The sequence below is a fragment of the Photinus pyralis genome, unplaced genomic scaffold, assembly GCF_008802855.1.
Source record: "Photinus pyralis isolate 1611_PpyrPB1 unplaced genomic scaffold, Ppyr1.3 Ppyr1.4_LG1, whole genome shotgun sequence".
In the NCBI taxonomy this organism is placed as follows: domain Eukaryota; kingdom Metazoa; phylum Arthropoda; class Insecta; order Coleoptera; family Lampyridae; genus Photinus; species Photinus pyralis.
In genome coordinates this window covers 50,387,351-50,409,232 of record NW_022170249.1, presented here as the reverse complement: position 1 = coordinate 50,409,232, position 21,882 = coordinate 50,387,351, and the positions used below count along the sequence as shown (strand labels likewise).

The 21,882-nt window shown below is 37.1% G+C and overlaps 1 protein-coding gene across 1 annotated transcript in view; it reads left to right on the top strand.

Moving 5' to 3' along the window:
• The window catches only part of LOC116176895 (nephrin), a 192,868-nt gene that overhangs the window by 13,971 nt on the left and 157,015 nt on the right, over nucleotides 1-21,882 (top strand). Inside the window, exon 2 of the mRNA XM_031495719.1 lies at nucleotides 9,368-9,576. Within this exon, the coding sequence (XP_031351579.1) occupies nucleotides 9,368-9,576 (209 nt within the window). The remainder of the gene's footprint in view (nucleotides 1-9,367; nucleotides 9,577-21,882) is intronic.

Genomic DNA, 21,882 nt, shown 5'->3' with positions numbered 1-21,882 from the left:
ATACCATCAATAATAATAAACAAAAAGAAGACTTAAAATTAGGAAGGAATTTAAAAAAACATTATTTTCAATATCATTTTGGACATCGAAACGGGAACCAGCTTCGTTATCAAGCAATATGTTTAATGACTGCTAATGAGCGTTATTTGCTACGGTTTGAGAGATTCGACCAATTTTAGATCGAAGAAGCGCCCATTGGAAAATTTATTTAGACGAATATAAGCATAAAAAGTGTTTCAAAACCTAGTCGTGGGTGTTGCCGCATAACACAACTGTAAATGATGAGTAACAAATAGAGACCATCGCAACAAATTCATGTAATTGCTGTGTGGTTTATAAGATCAAGATTGCACGAAATAAACGTCTCAGTGTGAAGCTTTTACATGTAATGGACGTCCTTATTAACTTAATTGGACGATAGTAGAAGAATTTACTTGAACAACCTTATGTCAACTTCAAACACACTAATCATGTGAACACTTTGCCATCGTAACAAAATGCTGAAGGAATACTCCTTTAAACAACGTTTATCTCCAAATTTATAGTGGCTAGAGACATGTGTTTAAATTAATATTTAGTTAATCTATTTGCGTGTATAGGTCATGAAGCAATTCTAACAGTTTGCAACGCTCGTTATAAGCAAATCCCTTTTGCGAAACTGCATATACCCAAATGTGTGTCAGGGGTAATACTTTGACTAAGCAAGGTACAATTACAGTGACTGTAAACAATTAATTTTATTCCTGCAAGCTTCTGTTAGGATAATTTATTAACTATTTTAGAAGCGCTGTATATTTAACTAAAAAACAAATTCTACAAATGGGTACATTACACTAATAAAGAAAGATTTTTCGACAAGTAGCCCGTGTCCATCACTACCCTTAGTTAAATCTTTCTTCGCTACGAGTTACTGCTTCCCGGTGGTAGTTCATCCCTTAACTTTCTGTCCCATTACCATAAGTTACCTCTACTCGGAACGTGAGGCTGCGTTCTGGAAATCAGCTCAAGGAAACTCTCTCCTAAATTTATTCATCAATATACGAAGTATGGGTGAGTGGTCCTAAGTTTCTAAATGCGTGTGAAAGTTCGAGGCGCCAAGAAGTCGTGGGAAATGACGGGACGATTTGGCAAGGATCATATCCGTCCTTATCCAGCTTGCTTCGTAGCGTGCGAATTGCTCATGCAACGGGATTCCACTTCACATGCAGTTGAGTTGTGTGTCAAGAAATCTGAATGATTGGCTAGAAAAAATGAGTCTTATTGCTGGAGACGGCGTCATCCACGGAATGGAAGTGAATTAGTGAAGCAGTTTTTTTTAGTTCGTTACTATACGTTTTTAGCCTTCTGCCTATAACGTGGTTTTATAACTTTCATTTTTATTTTTCTATTTTCTCTAGCTTTAAATTATATACGATACGATTATATTGAGGGGTCTGAAAGAAAGATTTTCAGCAGCAATCAAACTTCAGAGAGTTCCTCCTTAAAGTTGTTATATGACAAGGATGAATGTGGTTTGCTTAATCGCAAAATTTTCGAAAACGCGGCATCAGTAGCTACCACAATTGCCAAGAGATACAATGATACATTTGATAATTTTTATATAAATGAGAGTCGTTACCATAAGATGATCCAAGACATGGTGAATGAATGTCTAGATTTGGGATATAAGATTATAAATTTCGGGTTCGGAGGAAAAGATAAGCATAGAATGCCAAAAGAAGAGCAAGATCAATATTTTCTCATTGCATTGTTGGAATTGGATATGAACCTTAAAGCTGATGAGGTACAGGGGTTGGTTCTGCCGTCAGATGTTACAGAAACATTTTAGGTATCAATTCGTTGTGCTGAGACAGCACTATTAGTCTTAGATAGTTAGAGTAGAATTCAATTTTGCCAATTTTGAAGGAATAAAAATTAAATAAGCCGTGATTGGTAAAATTTTGTGTTGTACCGCGATTCCGTATCTAATTTTTTCATTTTTTTCTCTCCCTGTTTCTGTTCCAATTGTTCCAGTCTTATTGGCAGAGTATTTCACAATTTTTTACGATCATACTTTTAATTTCGTTAATTTTTGTCTTCCCCAAGTCCTGTTTCTCCTGTGTTCTTTATTTATTTTGTTTGGGAGAATATTAGGTTGTTGGGAGAGAAGCGTCAGGCAATTCAGCGGAGCGAATTAACGTTTTTGGTATTTGGATCATTTTCGGTAGAGAAACTATCACCATAAATACGAACAATAGTTGAATTTTTAACCCAGGATTTTATATCGGCTGTTCTGTTCAATATTTGGAGTAGACCAGCAAATTAATCAGTAGTTCAAGTTTGGGCGACCCAGAGGATATCATTTATTTTTATGTTCGTGAGTGTGTCAAAGTTCATAATAATAATGTGAACTAAAGCATTATAGCTTAAGCTCGTATACAACGTGCAAACATATTTTAATTATTAAGGATCCTCGGATCCTTTCTAGTTTTGTATGGTTGTCCGTCCTAATGTTCATATTGTTACGGCTACTTTGGATATTACGGTAGAACGCTATTGATTTTCAGGAAATTGGCTCAACAGAAACAGAAGTTATAGGACTTCTAATGAATCGGGAACAGGAAAAACTGTGGGTTCAATGTAATGACGAAGACTTCTTTTCGACATTTGAAAGTGGTAAACTTGACGAGTTTTAAAACACCCTGTAGAAGGGTGATCAAAAGTTAAATCTTTCTCATGTAGCATCAAGTCAGTAGTGTTGATTTTGGAAGACTTTGAAATCCAAGTCAACGGAGTCAGAGGAACAATCAAACGTAAAAAATTTTGAAAAATCTTGAATAACTTGAAAACGTTTGATGCTGGGTATAGGGAAATGGTATCAATTTTCATGTAGATTTCGAAAATGCAATAAAATATAGGGTGTTCTTTTAAATAAGAAAGTTGCTATTTACATCATGTACAAGTAATCCCAATTTTTAAGCGCCACTCCCAAAAGAGCCTTGTCCACTTGGACGTAGCCCAACCTCTGTTTTCCTTTACTTATTTCAAATTAATTTGTATGCATGAACTAACGGGTGATCAAAAATGAGTTGCTGTCGAGTTGCCTTTGGAATTAAAAGTTCCAAAGGTGACTCGACAGCAACTCATTTTTGATTGCATGCTATGAGCTATTTAAGAGCTTTCACTTCCAATTAAGTTTAATTTTTGAACTTCACTTGTACAAGGTCAAATAGAAACAATCGTTAAGAAATCCAGGTCTATGTTCGGACCTAGTCTCGTCTGTGATATTGACTTGAGAACTCTTATTTACGTGTAATTTGGGATCCATTGAACACAAAGCTAATCGTTTAAAATAAGATTTATTCGACATAAATCAATTAATAAAGCTGAAATTATAAAAGGCACTCAGAGCCAGATGACAAACTCCACCGCACGATTGAAACAACCCCGACTATAGTAAGCGCGAACAACGCTACAGCTTATATTGAATTATAACGGCGTATTATAAACTAAATATTAATGCGCGTCTGAATATCTGAACAGTTGTGCGAAAAAAACATCTGCTTATCTTGAAATAAATTAGCTTTACGCAGCGGTAACAAACTCCTATCGCACTGATTGGAGATTTTACTTTTACAGTAACTATACGCAAATATTTCCAAACGAATGAAATAAATGTTAGGACTCTATTATAATACCCCACCATAAAACCGCATTATTTCAGCGATCATTTTCTTATAATATCGCGAAATTATATAACCAAATTCCTGATGAGTTTAAGTCCCTTTCCCAAAAAAAACGTTCAGGTCCAAATACCAACAATATCTCTTTGAGCGACCGTAGTTTATCAGATTATTTTTTAGTTTCTTATTAACTTAGCAAATCATTTTATTTTTATACAATATTATTGATGTATCATTTGGGTTCAATGCGCACATTTTCTTTCCTTTATTTATTTATTTTTTTTTTTTTTGTTAGCTTTATAATTATATTCATTGTCTTGACATGACAATAATTTGTTAATAGGGGGTGAAGTGGAAGAACAGATAATTCAACTGCTTGGTTGGTTAGTCTGAACTTCAGCATATTGAGTTTCGCGAAGGGTTTGTTTATTTTTCTTTTTATTTGAAAAGCTGTTTATGTACTTTAATTGAAGCTCAATAAAAGTTATTATTAATAAAATTAATCTGTTTTTACAATTACATATGAACATAAATTCACATCGTACAGAGGGACCCATCGTTATTAAAGGTTCGGCAGTAACGGCCACAGTTAACCCCCCCCCCCACACCAGATAGTCTGCAAAATATAATTCTTGAAGTACCTACCATCAAGTGAAAAAGTTGTTAGATGTTAACAAAAATCCGTGTGACTGAGGATGGGCCACCAGCAATCAATGTCTGCTCCTCAGACCCTGCTAAGAACGGGTAACTTTGCAAATGCAAAAAAGGGTGCTTAGCAAAAGCAGGGTTCAAGTGCTCTATCGTATGCTGTTTGCAAAGCGCGAAATTGGAATATCGTCATCCTATCGCCCTGCACCAGGAAGACGAGGGTGCAGACGACCCGACCAGCATTATTCAGTACAATGTTTTCATCATTTACCCAAAATCCGATAGTTTAGCTGAAGTTCCAGAATTTCGCGGTTTTTCGATCATCCTGTATGTAGCGCATCGGTTTCGGCGTTTTGGTGTAAACTACTTTCACGCGATCTAACAACATATAAAAATATTGTAGATACCCGTACATGCGCGTTTTCGTTGTTTGATGTTGTTGTTGACTGGCCTAATGAAGAATAAGTTGTAAATACTTGTCTTAGTATTAGTTTTCCACAAAATTTGGTAATTAAAATAATTAATTTTCCTTATAATTTAGTTTATGAAGGTAATCTCCATGTTTCGCACTCGTCTTAGTACGAGCTTAATGCAAACTGTCTCAATTAAAAGGTACGTTTATCACGATTGTAATTTTTCATGTGTGTAATGAAACTTAATCGTCGTGCTACAGGCACTTACCTTTAGTACCAAGATTATTATTTCATACTTTTGTGAGATGACGTACATTATAAACTAAATGACAGTTCCAAAAGATCCGAGTATCTGGAAATTATAAGTTAACTTCTCTAATTTGCGAAGTAGAATATCATCAGTGTTATGGCAAATTAAGTTACAACAGTCGAGCCTTCTATATTAAAGTATTATCTTCTGTTATGTTGAAAATAAACCATTCCAACTGTATATAATTACGTAAAATGGGTTTTATACGTCGTTCCAAAACACTTTATTGTGTTACTATAAGAAAACGTTTTACTGAATTTCCAACACTTATTTGAACGCAGACATTGATTTCGTTAAACAAACTTTCTCCTCGCCATCATGTTGTTTATCTCATAGTTAACAGAGTATTCAGGTGATTCTTCCCACGATCCCGTTCAATTTAAACCCCAAAATTAAACTTTTATACGCGTGTCAGGCGTGTAATTGCGCCTATGATTCCTTTGTCGAAAGTAACACGCACAATAAATATAATTAAACTACGAAAAAACACTCAATTGGAATCGTTCGATAAAGTTTTAGTATTCAACCTAAAAATTTATCGCCGAGCTTCAAGTGAGACTTTTCTAAACTACCTCCTAAAACTGTCTCCAAATGACGGTATTTTCTCTCGAATAACGGATCTTATGGGCGCCTTAACACGACAAAAGCTTGATCGAAAATCGCAATAAATTGCAACAAACGTCGCTCAACACAGTTTTTAATAACTGGGCGCTTGTTTGTCGAGCGTATTAAACCCTACGCGTATTTATTAAAAGGTGTCTCGCTCTAAAGCTTTTATCAGAAGACTGCAGCAATTACCATATAACGATCTCATTTTGTCCTTACAATCTGAACTAGTTGAACGCTATTAAACTTATCCTTTAAGACTTAAACTGCCAAGTGGGATCTTTTTCGAATCTGCATGTAATCTAAAAACTCGAAAACCGTTTCGCTCAACTTAGAGATGGATGACTTTAATGCTACACTGTTTAAGCTTTGAATATCCACTTAAATTATCAAACTATTTTATTTTTACAATGAGCGAACTCTCGTACACTGTTTTATGCACTCGACGACGCGACGCTTAGTTATTCATAGCCCACTTAAGTGCCTTTTAACTGAAAACCCCACTACGGGTCGTTATTTAGGTAATGAGGTTGTGTTAGTATTTTTGAGGGGGTGATGGTAGTAAATTTAAAAAGTGAGCGTTATTTGGCAAGTTCCGTTGCATTATTATTGTCAGCAAGAGAAGTACTACTATAAGACGTAGTTAAGTAATGAATATTCATTCTTGAATAAAAGCCGAAGTCGAGTCTGGAGCCAGAAGTACATAGTTGTTTTAATAGAACACTTAAATCAAGTTAAAAGACGCCAAGGCAAAGTTAAGTGTGCAGGCAAAGAACATAAACACTTCGTAGAGCGATTTAACTCATAAACTTTGCTCTGAATTCGTTTTAATATTAAATCACTCGGTTAGTAGATACTTCAAACTCTACCTGCTATATTACGATTCACTTATTAAAATGGAATTGACAACGTAAAGCAGGTGTAATTAAAGTTTCTACCTGCATGAGGTGGGATTCTTGCAGTTTTAATTTCCTCTCTAGAAATGTGTATGGCTAACCGAGATAAAGGGTAAAATTACGATCAATTTGCATTTATGTTTTATGCGCTCTGTTTATTTTTCAGAGGAACTCGCAATAGTTAGGGTTTATGATCATAAACTGAAGCCACTAATAAAAGGACCCATAAAAGGTAATACTTTTTCCAATGGATCTGCTATTGTGCACATCCAGACAAATTTTGTAATTGCGAAGTGTTTAAAACTTCTAACGTACGTTTCGTATAAATGGCAAACATTGAGGCGTTTAGATTTTGCTGTCTAATCAATTAATATACTTTGAATAAACTACAGGCACGGATGACAACACCACATTTCTGTCTTTTAGGGAAAACCTCCTATGGAGTAAATATAAAAGCATAGATAAATCTGCGCAACACTGTCATATTTTGCATGCTTGTCGATATATTTAAAATACCTCGCAATCTTTCTATTTGTTTATAGGGCAAAGAAGATCACATGTAGAAATAGCTATTTATTATACAAGGGGGAAAAGTGAGTGTTCTGCTTTTCCCCCGTGTATAATACACTACGTTTTCTATCCCTCAAAATAGTTAATCCATTCCATACCTATTAAGATGCTAACCGTCGCGGCGTCTTCGTTTGTCTAATTGTTGTGGCTGCCACACGGGGGCCCGGGTTCGATTCCCGGTCGATGCACATTTTTTGACCACTCGCACGTTAGTAAGGGAGATATTGCATTGAGGTAAACAATTACCCCCCACTTTTTTGACGGAAATACACGTTTTGAAGCATCAGAAATTCGAATCAAACAAAATCTCGATGATGTCGGTCTATCGGTCCGTTTGCACTCTCATTTTTGGCTAAACGGCTGAACCGATTGGAACCCAATGTAGTACATAAAAGGAGGAGGTAAAGAGCTTTGGACAGAATCACGCATGCGCACGTGTGTCATACCCTCATTGCCAGCTAAACGGCTGAATCGATTGGAATCAAATTTGGTACACATACAGTTAAGTTACGGCAGTAAGTGCTCTGGGCCAATATAAGGGCGCGTGAGGGCCTTCTGATCGGTAGAAGTGCTATGTACCTCAAGGATTCGTTCGACCCAGCACATCGGAGGAAGCGCTCCCCGTCTGAATCCATCCTGCCCACCGTGTTTGATGCTCCGTACCCCAGGATTCGTGCGAGCCGGTCGATCCCGGTACCTGAGCTGTCTAACCCCATCGCGTTGGAAGAATCCTGATTATCCTCGTTCATTGTGAGGGTGGGTTATTGCACCTAGATATTGTAGCGATTCTTTAGGGGTAGGAAACGGGAATGATCGGCTAGTCGGGAAGAGTATGTCTCTCAGTTAAATAATCCGGATCAAATGCAAACCCGTATAGGGTCGGCGCCAGACAGGCACAAAATCCTGCCAAAATGAAACTAAAAAGAAAACAAAAAGGAAGGACCATATGAGTTTGCAAAGCTCCTGCACCAGGGGGTTCTGACATTATGTCTGCGGTCCCAGATGATTGATGGAAATTCACCACAATTGCTGAATATAACGGTATCTTAATAGATCAAGTTACTAGTTTGTCGAATAGTCAAGTGTTAACGATACTCTTTCGGTACAGATAAGATATCCGGGAAAGGAACTAAAATGGGGAAATCAAACATATGTTGATACGATTAACCTTGCTTATCCCAATGATTGAGTTCCCATACAAATGCAATAGAGTAGATGATATATTAATCAATTTCGAATTTACCGGGAATATATAAACTAACCTAGAAATAATGAAAATATTGTAAACAACGGAAGTATGCAAAATATGCTTACGAAGATTAAGGTTAGCAAATTCCCATTCACGTTAAGACGTTTAGATAAATAATTTTTGCAAATTTAACTTGATTCCTCAGGAATTTCATAAGATTTCAACATGTTTCGTGAAGTAAGTACCTATCATTACGACAAAAGTCAAAGTGTCGTTGCCTCAAACCCAGTGGTACCATCTCACTCGATATCAACCCACTAAATGCGCAGTCAATCAAACACTTCCTGTGGGTATATTCAACGCAGACACGGAACGTTACAATATACATTGTGTTTGTATGGGTGAGAGCCATGGCACTTTATTGCGCATGAGAGTTACGTCATGGGAACGGTTTCACCGTGACTGCTTCGGGAACAAAGAGGGCCCGGTATATCCAGCTGACATGGTAACACTCTTACAGGCCCTCGTTTAGTCCCATGCATGAGGGTAGGGATTGTACAGGAGGATACGTTTCCAGGTCCTGGACGTGAGAAGATCCTCTGTTCTGATTAACCCTGTAGCATGTTTGAGTGTTGCTGAGTAAGATAATAGGTAGCTTGGTAGGTGAATGCAAGCCAGCGATGCTCTTTGTGGTTCTTGTAATTAGTGGTCCAGGGTGAGAGAAGCCATGGGGACCAGGTACTGTTAAGAGGCCTAGACGATGACAATTTTAGACTCTTGAAAATAATAAGCCTGTTTCACAGATATTACTAACGTCAATTCAGTTTGAAGGAGACAAAACTAAGTTAAAAAATGAATACAAACTAGGGGATTCCATTTGAAATAACGAAGTGTAAAGCGCGAGTACGTATTTATATAAGACTTACGTTGATGCCGGAATTCTCAGTATGGACAGAGTTCCCGAAGGGATTAACACCACTGGAACAGACTATTCGCGATTACTCTGTACAAATGTACATCGCACTTCTTTGTAATTTTTTAAAGAAGGTAGTAATTAGTAAATTTTGTTTCAGTTTTGATGTACGAAGTCGTCAGTTTAATCAAGCAAAATTATGGTCATCTCCAGCCGTTTTTGGCCCAAGAGCGTATTTCCGTTCAACAACAAATCCGGCAACTTTACTAATTAGTGAAATTCAACTTTCCGATGAAGGGATTTACAGATGTAGAGTTGATTTCAGAAATTCACCTACTAGGAACAGTAAAGTCAATTTTACGGTAATTGGTAAGTATTTGTTCGTCTATTTCTTATCTAACTATTATAATCATTATCGTTAGATTTAAATCCAAAGCTTATTTGTGCTCCTGTACGCGTTTATCGTTTTTCAAACAAAAAATCGTGAATGTAAAAGAATAACTAGAACTAGAAGCGTATTATGTTGTAATTATTTATTGAATGTAGCACGGTCGCTCGAAAATATATAATCATGTGCGTGTGATCAACATGTTGTGCTCGTATTCATGCCGAATGACAACTCGACATCGAGGGTGCTTATCACGTCCCTGCATGGGGTTTTTAATTGAAACTATTTTACTGACGCGTGTCTAATACTAATTATTAGACAAATCAGTAAACCGGATGTAGCGGTGTTGGTAATTTTTGTTTATATCTTTTAGCAAAATTTATCACAAGTAGCGAATATTAATGAGGGGGTTTTAGAACAGAATGGCAAAGAGTACGCGTCGCTTATGTGAATCCTTTCTTCTTAGAGTTTTCCCAGTACTTATTAAAGGGATTTTTTTCACCATTAAAGAGTCAATTTTACAACTGTAATGACAACGAACCCAGTGTCGTCCAAATCGAGATACAATTTCAATTAAAGTAGAGAAGTGAAGTTATACGGGGAGAAACATAATCCGCACATACCAATTTCATCATCATTTGGTATTTGATCTGGTCTTAACATGCCTCTTCAGCTACAATATGTCTGTAGACGTAACTACAATGATTTTTGTATTTAGTTTTTGTATAGTAGTTTCTTATCAGTGTTAAGTACCTAGGCGTGTATCTAGACACAAGATTAACTTGGAGTTATCACATTAATCAAAAATTAATACAGTGCTACAGCAGACTCAAACAGCTATATTCACTAATAAATAGAAAATCACACCTAAAACCAGAATGCGCAATAGTCTTATATAAATCCCTCATTCGACCCCTTGCCTTATATGCATCACCGGTGTGGAGCAACACTTCTAAAACAAACATAAAAAAACTACAGAGGCTGCAAAATAAAGTGCTGCGAATAGCTGTAAATTCACCATGGTATGTGAGAAATGCCCAACTACATTATGAACTAGGAGTTACCCCAATTCAAGACCACATTATAAAATGCACCAAAAACTTCATTAAAAACATACATGAGTGCAGTGGAGCTATACACTACAACCTATGCCAAAGAAACATTCACACTAGACTCAAACGTCAGCTACCACAAGACCTGATAACCTCTGAAGAAGGAAGTGACTAACATATTCAATCACAACAGTATTGTTATTCTTAAGACGCAACGAATTAGTCTTTAATGTTATTTTCCAATTAACTTACCCACATATATGTTATCTATGCTATGTATAACAATGTTAATTGTTGAGCTGGCAATAAAAATATATATTTAAAAAAAAAAAGATGAAGAACCTGAAGTAATAGTTCCATAGATCGTCTTTCCTTCTTAAATTTATATTGAACTCGTAGGCCTGATTTTTTTTCGTTTCAAACGCCTCTGGATTGGTTGTTATGAGATTGAACTTTCACTATCAGAAGAAGCCTGCAAAGTCTTACTTACTTCTATTTCACAATGTACAACAGTTTATCCGATGTATCTCCTAGTAAGACGGTGAAAATTCTTGTAATGCAACGTTGTATAACACGGCCTAAGATTGCCTGTATTTTGGAGAGTGCAATTCACTAAAAGGTGCAATCTCTCCACATATGATACATATATTTTTGCATAATTTCACCATCTTCTTGATGTTTGGAAGCACTTATTTTATTTTTATTCAAATTTGTTGATCAGCTAAAGCTGTGAATACTTATATACAAAATGAATATCGTCTATTTTTGGTTGTACTCTTATAAGATTTTGTGTATTTTCGATTTACAACATTTGCGATTAAACCGAATTTATTTTTGGATATTTAATTTTTTTTTAGATTTAATCGATTTTAATTTGAATTTTTAAAACATTTTTGCGGATTTTTATAACTGACCCGATCATGAAACATACTGCAATATCCGGAAGGAAAATTTATTGATTTAATTGATGTTTAATTTCATTTCCAAACAATTTTATCTTTCTCTTTCTCTACGGTATTGATAGGTGATATTGTGAAATGTTTGGAAATTGCTCCCAATAGTTTGTCGTTTTCTAATGCACCTATTACTTTTGTTGATGTAGATAGACGTTTCTCTGCTTAGTGCTTAAAAATTAATTCTTAGCGACAGGAGACAATCATTTCGTGCAGAAAACTTAGAGAAACATCTTATTGCTAGTTTTATCGTATCGTAATTCCTTTTTTATTAGAAATTATGCAACATATAATTTTGCATATGTGTGCATATACATCAAAACTGTTTGAATATTTTTCACACATTCTGCATATATATGCGCATATTTTACCATTTATTGTGGATTAATATAGGTAGTAAGTAAAGAAAATTCGGAAAAAAAAACATTTTTTTTAATTACTTATTAACAGTTGATTTTATCGAAAAAGTACTTATAACAATATTTATAGCACATATAAAGAGCTTTCATTACAAAAAAGAATAATGAAATTGGATCAACTATTCCAGAGATATAGTTGATTTTATAAAACTCACATTCCGCCATCTTTGATTGGCCGCCATATCTATTAGCTACCGCTTTGAGATGGCAATCATGATTTTTTGGCATCCTAATAAACCTGTATAACCACTGTAAAAAGGATAATTGGTACTCCCAAATTATACCGTCATGTCGAATGGCCCGACTATTACTAGTGTTTCAGCTTTCAGGGTCCCACATTGTAGTTGTTTATTGTTTAAACTTAAATATGTGACTCGAGGTGTTGGCCAACTTGCCAAGAGACATAGAAAACCGTCAAAGGATTTAGCTGAATCCTATTATTTAACAATTCAATTAAAAATATGCATAGGAATAATTACACTATAGTAATAAATGCACATAATAAAAACACCTAATTACCAAATCAGTACTGTTTGAGCCATCATGTATTAATGAGCGCAATCCCGCGATATGTTGGCGTCATGTATCTTCGTAATTTGCTGCCTAATCTAATCACTTGAATCTTTCATTATAGTTTCATACGTCTATGGATCGTTAATTCATCCTGGCTTTGCCGAATCAGTTTTTTCCGTTACGAAAGATTCAAGCACTGAATCTGAATACCGTAAAGCTTTACTTATCGATCGCATTGTACGGGAAAATAAATTTTCTTACCGACAAATTCGATAACTCCTCCAACTACTCTGTGACTGTTTATTCTTTCATTCCTTCAAGAAAATTCACAGACTGCTGGACTCTTCTGGATCCCCGCTTGGGGAAATTGGTGGACAAGAACCCAGTCTGGCTTGCCGCCGCTATCTTTGACCAATGATTGAAAATGATGGGGTTCCTTTCTTATGTGGTCTCTCGAATTTGCTTTTTAAGGTTTCCTTCTGGCACCAAAAAGGATAGTAATCTCCCAAGTATCCCTAGATCTTCGTTGGAAGAGTCGACTTGGCCTGCCTCATGGGAAATCATTTGAGGTCGTATATTCCAATTTCCGTGATTGGTGCAAGCCCGGTGTGCCATCAGCCCCCCCCCCCTCCCCCGAGTCAATTTTTTTTGCCCATTCAGGTCCTGCTCCTAATGAAAAATTGTTGTTTACTTTTCACTTCAATCTCGCTTCTGACGTGATTGTGTTGTGCATGACGTTATATTCTGCATCAAACTGTTTTTTAAAGTGAAGTACACAATAGCTATTTGTGTATTAAGAGCGCAAAATGATATATTGTCGATTGAAAGAGACAGTTGACGCGCGACGAAGGAGCGCGGCAATCTCTTGAAATCGACAATCAATTTGCGCTCGAATTACACACAAGGTTTTTTCTACAATCGAGCAGTTCACATATTTCCAAAAATTTAAATTTTTCACTCAAATCATTTTAATCTTATGCCCAAATGAAAGATGTCATTTACTCGTTGTCATTGGATACTCTGAGCAATGCATATTTGATTTATAGTTAATAATTGGGAGAGCGAGCGTTTTTTCTATTTTGTCGCTTATAAGCGACAAAGTGACATTCCTCGAAAAAGATGACGTTTGCGTTGTCAAATACGAGCGCAAATGCCTACTTTGGATATCGATTGTAGAAAAATACTTTTCATGTATCCACATTGTGCAGATCTTATCCTCCTGTTACAGCGTGATTAATAAATTATTTTTGAACAATTTCCTTAACAACTAGAAACATACGTCTGTGACCTTCATACCCATTCTCCATTTTCAAACTTATACCCGTACATATTTGCTACATTCTTACGATTAGCTGTAGCTGGTATGAGCTTACTGTATGAGTTGTTCCCATTGTGTACTATTCGGATATTTACTTAACCGAAGTAATGTAAGAGATTCTACTATTAATTCACATTCCGATATTGTAGGTACCAGGATCCACCACCTTTCGAGTAGTACACCACACGGTAACGCTTGTTACTTTTATTTGTTAATCGATGCAAGCGGAAAACATGAAGGACGTGCAAGAACTCGGTTCTTTTATTTATATTTACTTTAGAATACCTACGAGTTAAGTCCCAATTTAGTTATATGTCTGTTAAAAGTTACTCATTGCTTTCATTTGTCTCTTGTGATTGTATACTTTTACGCTTAAGTAAACTTATGCACCTTATTGTATGTAGATTGTTTACATTGTAGGATGCTCGACAAAGTTTAATAATTACAGAGGTCACATGTGAACGAGTTCAACGTACCACTCTTCAATTACAATGCAACGAAAAAAAATTGAGAAGGTCGATATCTTAAATTAGTCACGTTTCCCATCTCACATCCACTGAAGTGTCTTTCAATAACAGTAGGGCGTTTCGGCAGGTGGGAAAGGTTACATTTTAGAATTTTTCAATTTAATAGTACAGGTCAGCAGATTCGTGCGTCCGAATAATCAATTATTTTACCTTCCCCTTTATCAAGATCTTGTTAAAACTGCACCTATAATCTATGAATCTCCGAAAATCATTCTTATATTCATGCACAAAACCACTTTACTTTCTGTGACATGGCCCTCAGTGTCATGAGATTGCGACTAGCTCCTTTTAGTTGGATTATGACAGTCTCTAGAATGCATGTTTTGCCTCGTTTCATAGTTTGGTTGACATTTTTAATTTTGACAGTTAATTTTTAGCGCATTTCCACAACAACAAAAAATGCGCTATTGTGGCCACTTTGTCCGTCCGTCCGCTCGTTTTGCGATGCTACTAGTTCTTGATCTTAAGAGCTATTGTTCTACTTTTTTCGCTATTTGGTTCGTTATGGTGTCGAGTCTTGTACCAAGGAAGTCATTTTTTCTGTACCGCTTACAAAAAAAGTTATTGTAAAAAAAAACAAAAAACCGTTTTTTACATGTTCCATAATTTTACACTTTTGCCGTTTATTAACGATCCTAGAGATCGTTTATAATTTTGCATTGCTATCTGTCGTCTACCTGTTGGTCTGTCCGTTTGTTCCTTTGTCTGTCTGTCCATCTATCTGTCCGTGTGAACGATAACTTTGTTTAGAAATGTTCGATCGCTTTTACATCTCCGTTAGTTATGAACTGAATTACATGAAATTCAATATGGGCATAGCTTTAGCCATTTAATACGCAATGCCAAAAGTTGAATCGAATCGATTCAAAATTCACAGTGCCCTTTTCGCATCTCGACCATTTATAAACCGAATTGCAAACTTTTTTACTTCTAAAAGTATTTGAATGAAATTTGATACATAGGCTCTTGGGATAAAGGAAAATCAAACGCCAGTTTCAAAACTTGGTTTTGCGCATGCGCAGTGCCAACTTTTTTTATTTATGGAAGAATTTAAATGAAATATTGAAATGTGATACATAGGCACTTGGAATAAAGGAAAATCTAGCGCCAGTTTCAAAATTTAGGTTTGCGTATGCGCAGTTCCAACTTTCTTATTTAGAAAAGCATTCAAATGAAATTCTTCTCATAAACTGAAATTGAAGTAGCACGTCAACAATGGATTGCCCATGTGCAACGCTATCTTTCATATTTGTTGCCGGATTTTTACGATTTTAACAGAAGTTGCATCTTACAAATGGGAAATGAATGCAAGTGGAAATGCGCTTTATGTAAATCGTTTACGATTACTTTTTAACTTGTGTTATCAATGTGCTATTAATTGGTGGTACAATTCTTTACAAATGGAAATATCAATTCTCGATTTAATTATTTAGCTTTGGTGTATGCTCTATGCTGCCCTTTGTAATTAACAATTTGGTTAATTATTTATCGTTTATGACGAGAGTTCTAAAACTAGCATGTGTCACACAATCTAAACCAGCTTAAACACTATCAGAGGGTAATACAATTTCTTTGATTATCTTCTCGCTTGCCGCTGTTTTTTCCAGTTAGTTGCTGTGGCTAGCACAGATACCACTCGAACGATGCAATAGTTTGCATTAATTGGTTACATCAAACAATCAGGGGACCGTCCTGCCATTTCGGATACCTGTAAAATTCTTACAGAGATTGAAATTTCAGGGAAAAGTCCAGTATCGCAATCGCAGTACCCACGTTCGTTAGTTCTCAGCCGCCGATTAGTATCTTCGAAGTATCGAAAAGGTCCGATTAATCTTAGTCCATCATCAGATCGATCTTGCCAACTTAACTTACGCAAATATCTGCCTAAATTGTTTGCTGCAAATTAATTCTTGAGCACTCATCTTGACAGTACATTCAATTAACAGTGTATTTAATTAAAATCGAACGTTAATAATATTATAAACCTGTCAACTCAAGTTGTTTGCTGCAAATTATTACTTGGGAATCTCACTTTCAACTACATTAATTAACGGTGTATTAATTAAAATCGAATGTTAATAATGTTATAACTTCGCTAAATTTCACCTCATATGAGTTACATTTTCAAATTGTGAAGTGAGCAAACAATTTTTTGGCCCCGTTCTAACATTACCCTTGTCCGTTTTCGGAAACTTACGAGAATCGCTGTCGTACGTTACTACGAGTGACTTCAGGGTCGCACACGTGAAGCTTGTTTCCATAAAGGTCTATCGCAGAGTGACCAACCGCGTTCCAAACAATTCATCGCCGCTCCCAGAATTAACTAGATCGCACCGGGTGTCACAGCAGTACTATCACATGATAATTCAGGTTCGACAGCTGTCAAGGTAGCCTTTACGAGTTGCACCTGATAGAATCTGCTCGTATCTTTTTCCACGCTCCAGCTTTCGGCAATCTTCCTCTAATTCAATGATGTACCGGTGGTAATTGTATCGTATATGAATGGCGCGAGGTTTCGGACCACAGTATCTATGCTTAAAATCATCGGGGTATATCACCAAAAATATTAACAAACAAGGTGTTCATACAAATCCAGATACTCGCATGAAAGGTTATTCACGGCCCTGAATGACTCTATGATTAAAATTTCGCTGACAGACAAGACAATACTCACTAACTGGCCGATAAACTACTTTATCCACTACTGCACTGATCACTACCCGCGGTCGTAAAGTGCGAGGTCGTAGATTTCGTAGCACTTCCATCACGGACCGTATTCATAGAAACAGATTGAAATTTTTAACGAATGAAGAAGCGGCACGAATAGAACTGACGTGACACTTGAACATTCTACTAACTCCTATCAACTCGTTTAGAAGCAATTTTAAACGCCGGCTGACTAGTTTTTAGAAAAAATAATTCGCACTGATCGACTTGCGTTCCTAGTCGTATTTGGATAAAAGTGCCGCCAATTTGCATGTTCGTTTTAATAAACGCTGTATTTTTATGAAGCATCAAATCAAAGAGCTGTTAAAAGGAGACCTTCGTTGTAATACTCCTGGCCATGTCCCGTCCACATGCCCATAATTGGTGAACCGATTATCTGCATATTGATTCGAAACCAGTCTTAGATCAGTTTCTTTAAATTTTAATACGTACTTAAACTGATTGCGTTATGCGTTCCCTGAAACAATCTCGTTATATCGTTGCGCGTAAGACATGGTATTTATAAATTATAGAGAGATATCATTCGGTAACGTTCAATCTGTCGATAATTATGGATAATTTAGCATTGAAGCTTTATCAGGGAACAAAGTTCTCAATTATTTGTCATAAAATCCTACCAAATTAAGTTTGTAATATATTCTCACAATTCCTCTGTTTAGAAACGATGCCAACCAAATAAAATGCGAAAATACGTCCCCAAAGGTTTAACAGAACCACTGTTTGACAAGGTTAGACTTCAATAATTGTTCCAGATAAGTCACAAACCCGCTAAAACCGGTAGGCCTTCAGACCCTCCTCCATATCGATTTTGCGCTTAACTATACGTAATGAAATATGAATGATAAGGTTTAGCAATCTGTGTTTGTGTAATACTGTGAATAATAATAACGCATCTGTGCCAACGTAAAGACAAGTATGTAAATTGTGGTAAATTCTAAACAAAATTAATCCTTTAAGGTTGCATCCTCGTTTTACCATGCATCGGAAAACATTCTTAAAAAATCGGAAAGTACGACGCAACGCGAACTCAAAAATTGTAATCCCGAACTAAATATGCTGTGAAAAATAGCTTTAAATATATTTGTATCGTCCACGAAGTGTGTTTGAAAAGTGCAAATTTTGCATTGGAACTACACCAATTCGAACATAAATCATGTTTATGCGTTTAAAATTCAAAATACTCCTCTCGGTCCATTAAAAAAGGAATAATCATTCAATTAGATATTTCCGTATCGACATCCGTATTAATAGAATAGTTCGGCTGCATTAAAATATGGAAAACATAATTGTATTTGTTAATCGCTGTATTTTTTTTACATGGTAATGGTATAATATACGCTTTCTTTTATATTGGTATAAATTTGGCTTCTCAACTGCGTACGTACCTACTAACTACTTATTTTCAGTATAAGTCCGATATTGGCCCTTTGATGGTTTATTTCGCTATCCGACAGAACCCATGCCAGTGCAATTTTCTACCGTACAACTAATAAAGATTTTCATTGATTGCATTTTATCTTGAAAGTTACGCCTCTCTATTATCGACAATAATAAAATGGGAGAATTTATACATCGTGGAAAAAGGAGTGTAGAATGCGTTATTTATGACCCATAGCCCCATTTGTACTTCTTTGTGCAAGAAATCAGATCGCGCTTATTTACATCGAAACGCCATTACGATACAAAGCGCCATTTTTGCAATGAAAAAAGATCGCGACAATATTAATGCGTAGTATGGCAAGCAAAACTTGTCTGTAAACCGTAAGCTGAATAACGCAGGATAAAAGCTTTTCGGGGCTTATACAAGATAAGCAAATAATAGTGGAGGGTTAACATACGACTACATTACCTTAAGATGATAGAATTTCATGAAAGTTAGTTTCAAGTCAAGCTTAACCTCGAGCAAGTTTCTTTTACAAATTGCGGTAATCACTAATGAATAAACTTAGGAAGTTTGACTATATGTTAAATGTTTACTTGCGCATATATGTGAAAGTTTCGCATTACCACGCAATGAACTGTATAATTTTCTCACAACGATTTATTTGTATAAACGAAAATGTCTTCCGAAAATATCTATACATTTAATGAATGCTTGAAAAATCATTATCTAACCTCCAAACTACTTTAACTTGCTTGATAATTAGGCGAGAAAGAATAACGATAACCGTCTATCTCCCCACAGCCGCACTAGTAATAAACCGATTTGTTGCGTATATTATTGAATTTATTTAATTTATATCTTTGGATGGCTCGGTTATGATCAAAAGGTCGGTGTTGCTGAATTTGGTTTCCTCGTAAAAAATTGGAAAGGTGTATAGTAAATCGAGAGCCCTCGACTGAATTTCTTTTCCACTTCAAGAGAAACTTGATCATTGTTTGTTTCAAAAATATTTTAATTCAGAGACATGTTCTACAGGAACGATTTAATGCTTTCACAATGTTTTCATTTTGAAAATCGCCGACACTCCCCAATAACCAATCAAAACTTTTATCGAGCATACTGGCCTGTATTCGTCAGCATCTGTTGCCTGCTCCAGTATCTCCCCGATTCTAATGAAAGTCGCCATCAGTGCCAGCTTCCCACCTGGGCACTGGGAATCTAGCGTGCCCGTTCGATATCCCTCTGGTCGCAATCCCTGCATCTGTCGACTCTCTCTTTTGTGCTAGATATGCGCCATACTTTCCCCGGGCTGTGGGGTAAGGACTGAGTCCGCCATTAATTAATTGGCCGTACCTTCGTCTAATCCAGGGTTTGATATCCTTGATTAAGCAGTGGGTTCTACGACTCTCCTCTCGTGTCCATTCTTCTTGGCCACCATTCCATCACCATTCTCTGCCTTTCCCTGAGCCGGGTACCAGTTGCAGACCGTCTGTCATCCACTCATCCACCTCTAATTGTTTCTTCCAACCTTTGTTTTACAGTCGCCGGTTCCCTGTCGGTCCAATCACGTCAGATCAATCTGCTAAGCACTCTGTCGTAATGCAAGTTCATAGTAGGGCCCGAATACTGATCCCTGTGGCACCCCGCCGTTTGTTTCAACCTCAATGTCTTCCAGCAGGCAGCACTGCAGTGTTTTTCCTTTTGCTAGAATATCCACCCATATATTGAATCTAGATAGCTGGCGCAGTAGTGTGATTCAGAGCTCCATGATCGTATTTATACCGGCATGTGGTAAATGCGTTTTTCATATCCAGTGACGCTATAATCGGCTCCTTCCTTCTCCTTCACGTTCCTGCTTGCTTTCTTTCGCGATCTGCACTATTTTTTGTAACCGCAAATCCCTACGGTCCGCCCTTTTCGGAGTCTTACGGCGACTAGTCCATTGATACATGCGCCTCTTGGCCACAACGATTTCGAACAGTTTGCCTATAGGCTTATCAGTGCGATTGGTCTACACTCCCGGCTCTTTTTTGGTAATCCAAACCACGGTTGCTCCTTCCATACCGCGGGTAATTCGCCTTTTCCATTATATTTGTTGAATACGTTTTAAATATTCAGGTCTTAGTAACGTTACTGTTCAACGAATTCCGGCGGTATTCGTCGGGTCTCAGCGCTCCTTTTGGGCATTGTCTTCGCAGCCTCAAAGTTCCCCTGTGTATTTCTCGGAGGGTTTATCCATTTTCCACCTCGTAGTCTGTGTAGCGGAAAGAGTGCTTCACGTAGTAATTACTTCCTTGCACTGTTGTGTATTTTTCTTCTGCCAAATCCGGAAGGCAATCTGATAATGCCTTCGCCTCATGGTTCCTTGTCCAGTCGTCGCGCACGCTTCCCAGCATTCCCCTCTTCTCCTTTTAATTAATCTCTCTCATCTCGGCGTCCGTCTCGCAGGCTGTTTTTCAGCAAACTTCGCATCTCCTGCGGGTCTGGGTGCCCTTCTAGCCCTGGCAACAAGAGTATGGGTACTACTCCTTGTTGCCACAGAAGTTTCCCTGGCTTCGGTTCACTTCTCTGTCCAGCAGTAGAGCCTTTCATTCTTCCCTGGTGCCTTTTTGGCACTGTCTTTTCTCGGCCAGGTCGCGTCACCTCTCCTAATCAGCTGTCGCGGGTGTGGTGTGGTATTGACGGCACCTTTATGTTCTCTTTTATTGGGTTTTTTAATCTGTTACCGTTCCACTCGGGTGCGTTCTTCTGGTCTTACTATGTGCCCGGGTTTGCTCTCGCCTACCTCACTGACTGTATCAGTGATCGCTGAACGTTTCTTCATCTTCCTCCACCCCCGTACTCTGCTTCGCCCATCCTTTCACTCGCCAATGTTACGTCTAATATATTATGTCTGTTCTTTCTTGTAATCTGTGCATTAACAATAATCATTGACATTTGTTATACTTGGAAAATACAAATTTGGAATTATGAAAAATAAATGTTGTATGCACCTCAGGCATTACTCGATATTTTAAGCTCGGCTAAATCTCCTTAATTCCCTCATTAATAATAATATGTCAATTCAATCTTCCGAGCTGAATCAGTACATCCAGGATTTAGATAGCAATTCCGTCCTACAGGCAATTTTATACACTCCCCGTAGAATTCTCGATAGCCAGTTAGGATTTGGTGTCAACCAAGATTGGATGGAACTCCTTATTTAAAATTGACGCCATATTGGATCTTTAACATACTCCATAGCGAGGCGATCTGTAAGGTGGAGTAAGGTTTTCTGCCCTTGGTTGTTGACTCACCTCTCTACGGCCGCGGAAAACGCTGAGATTGAACAGTCCACTGCGATCTCAAAGAGCTCCACAGTTGGCCTGGAAGGAGGAGATATACGCGCTCTTGC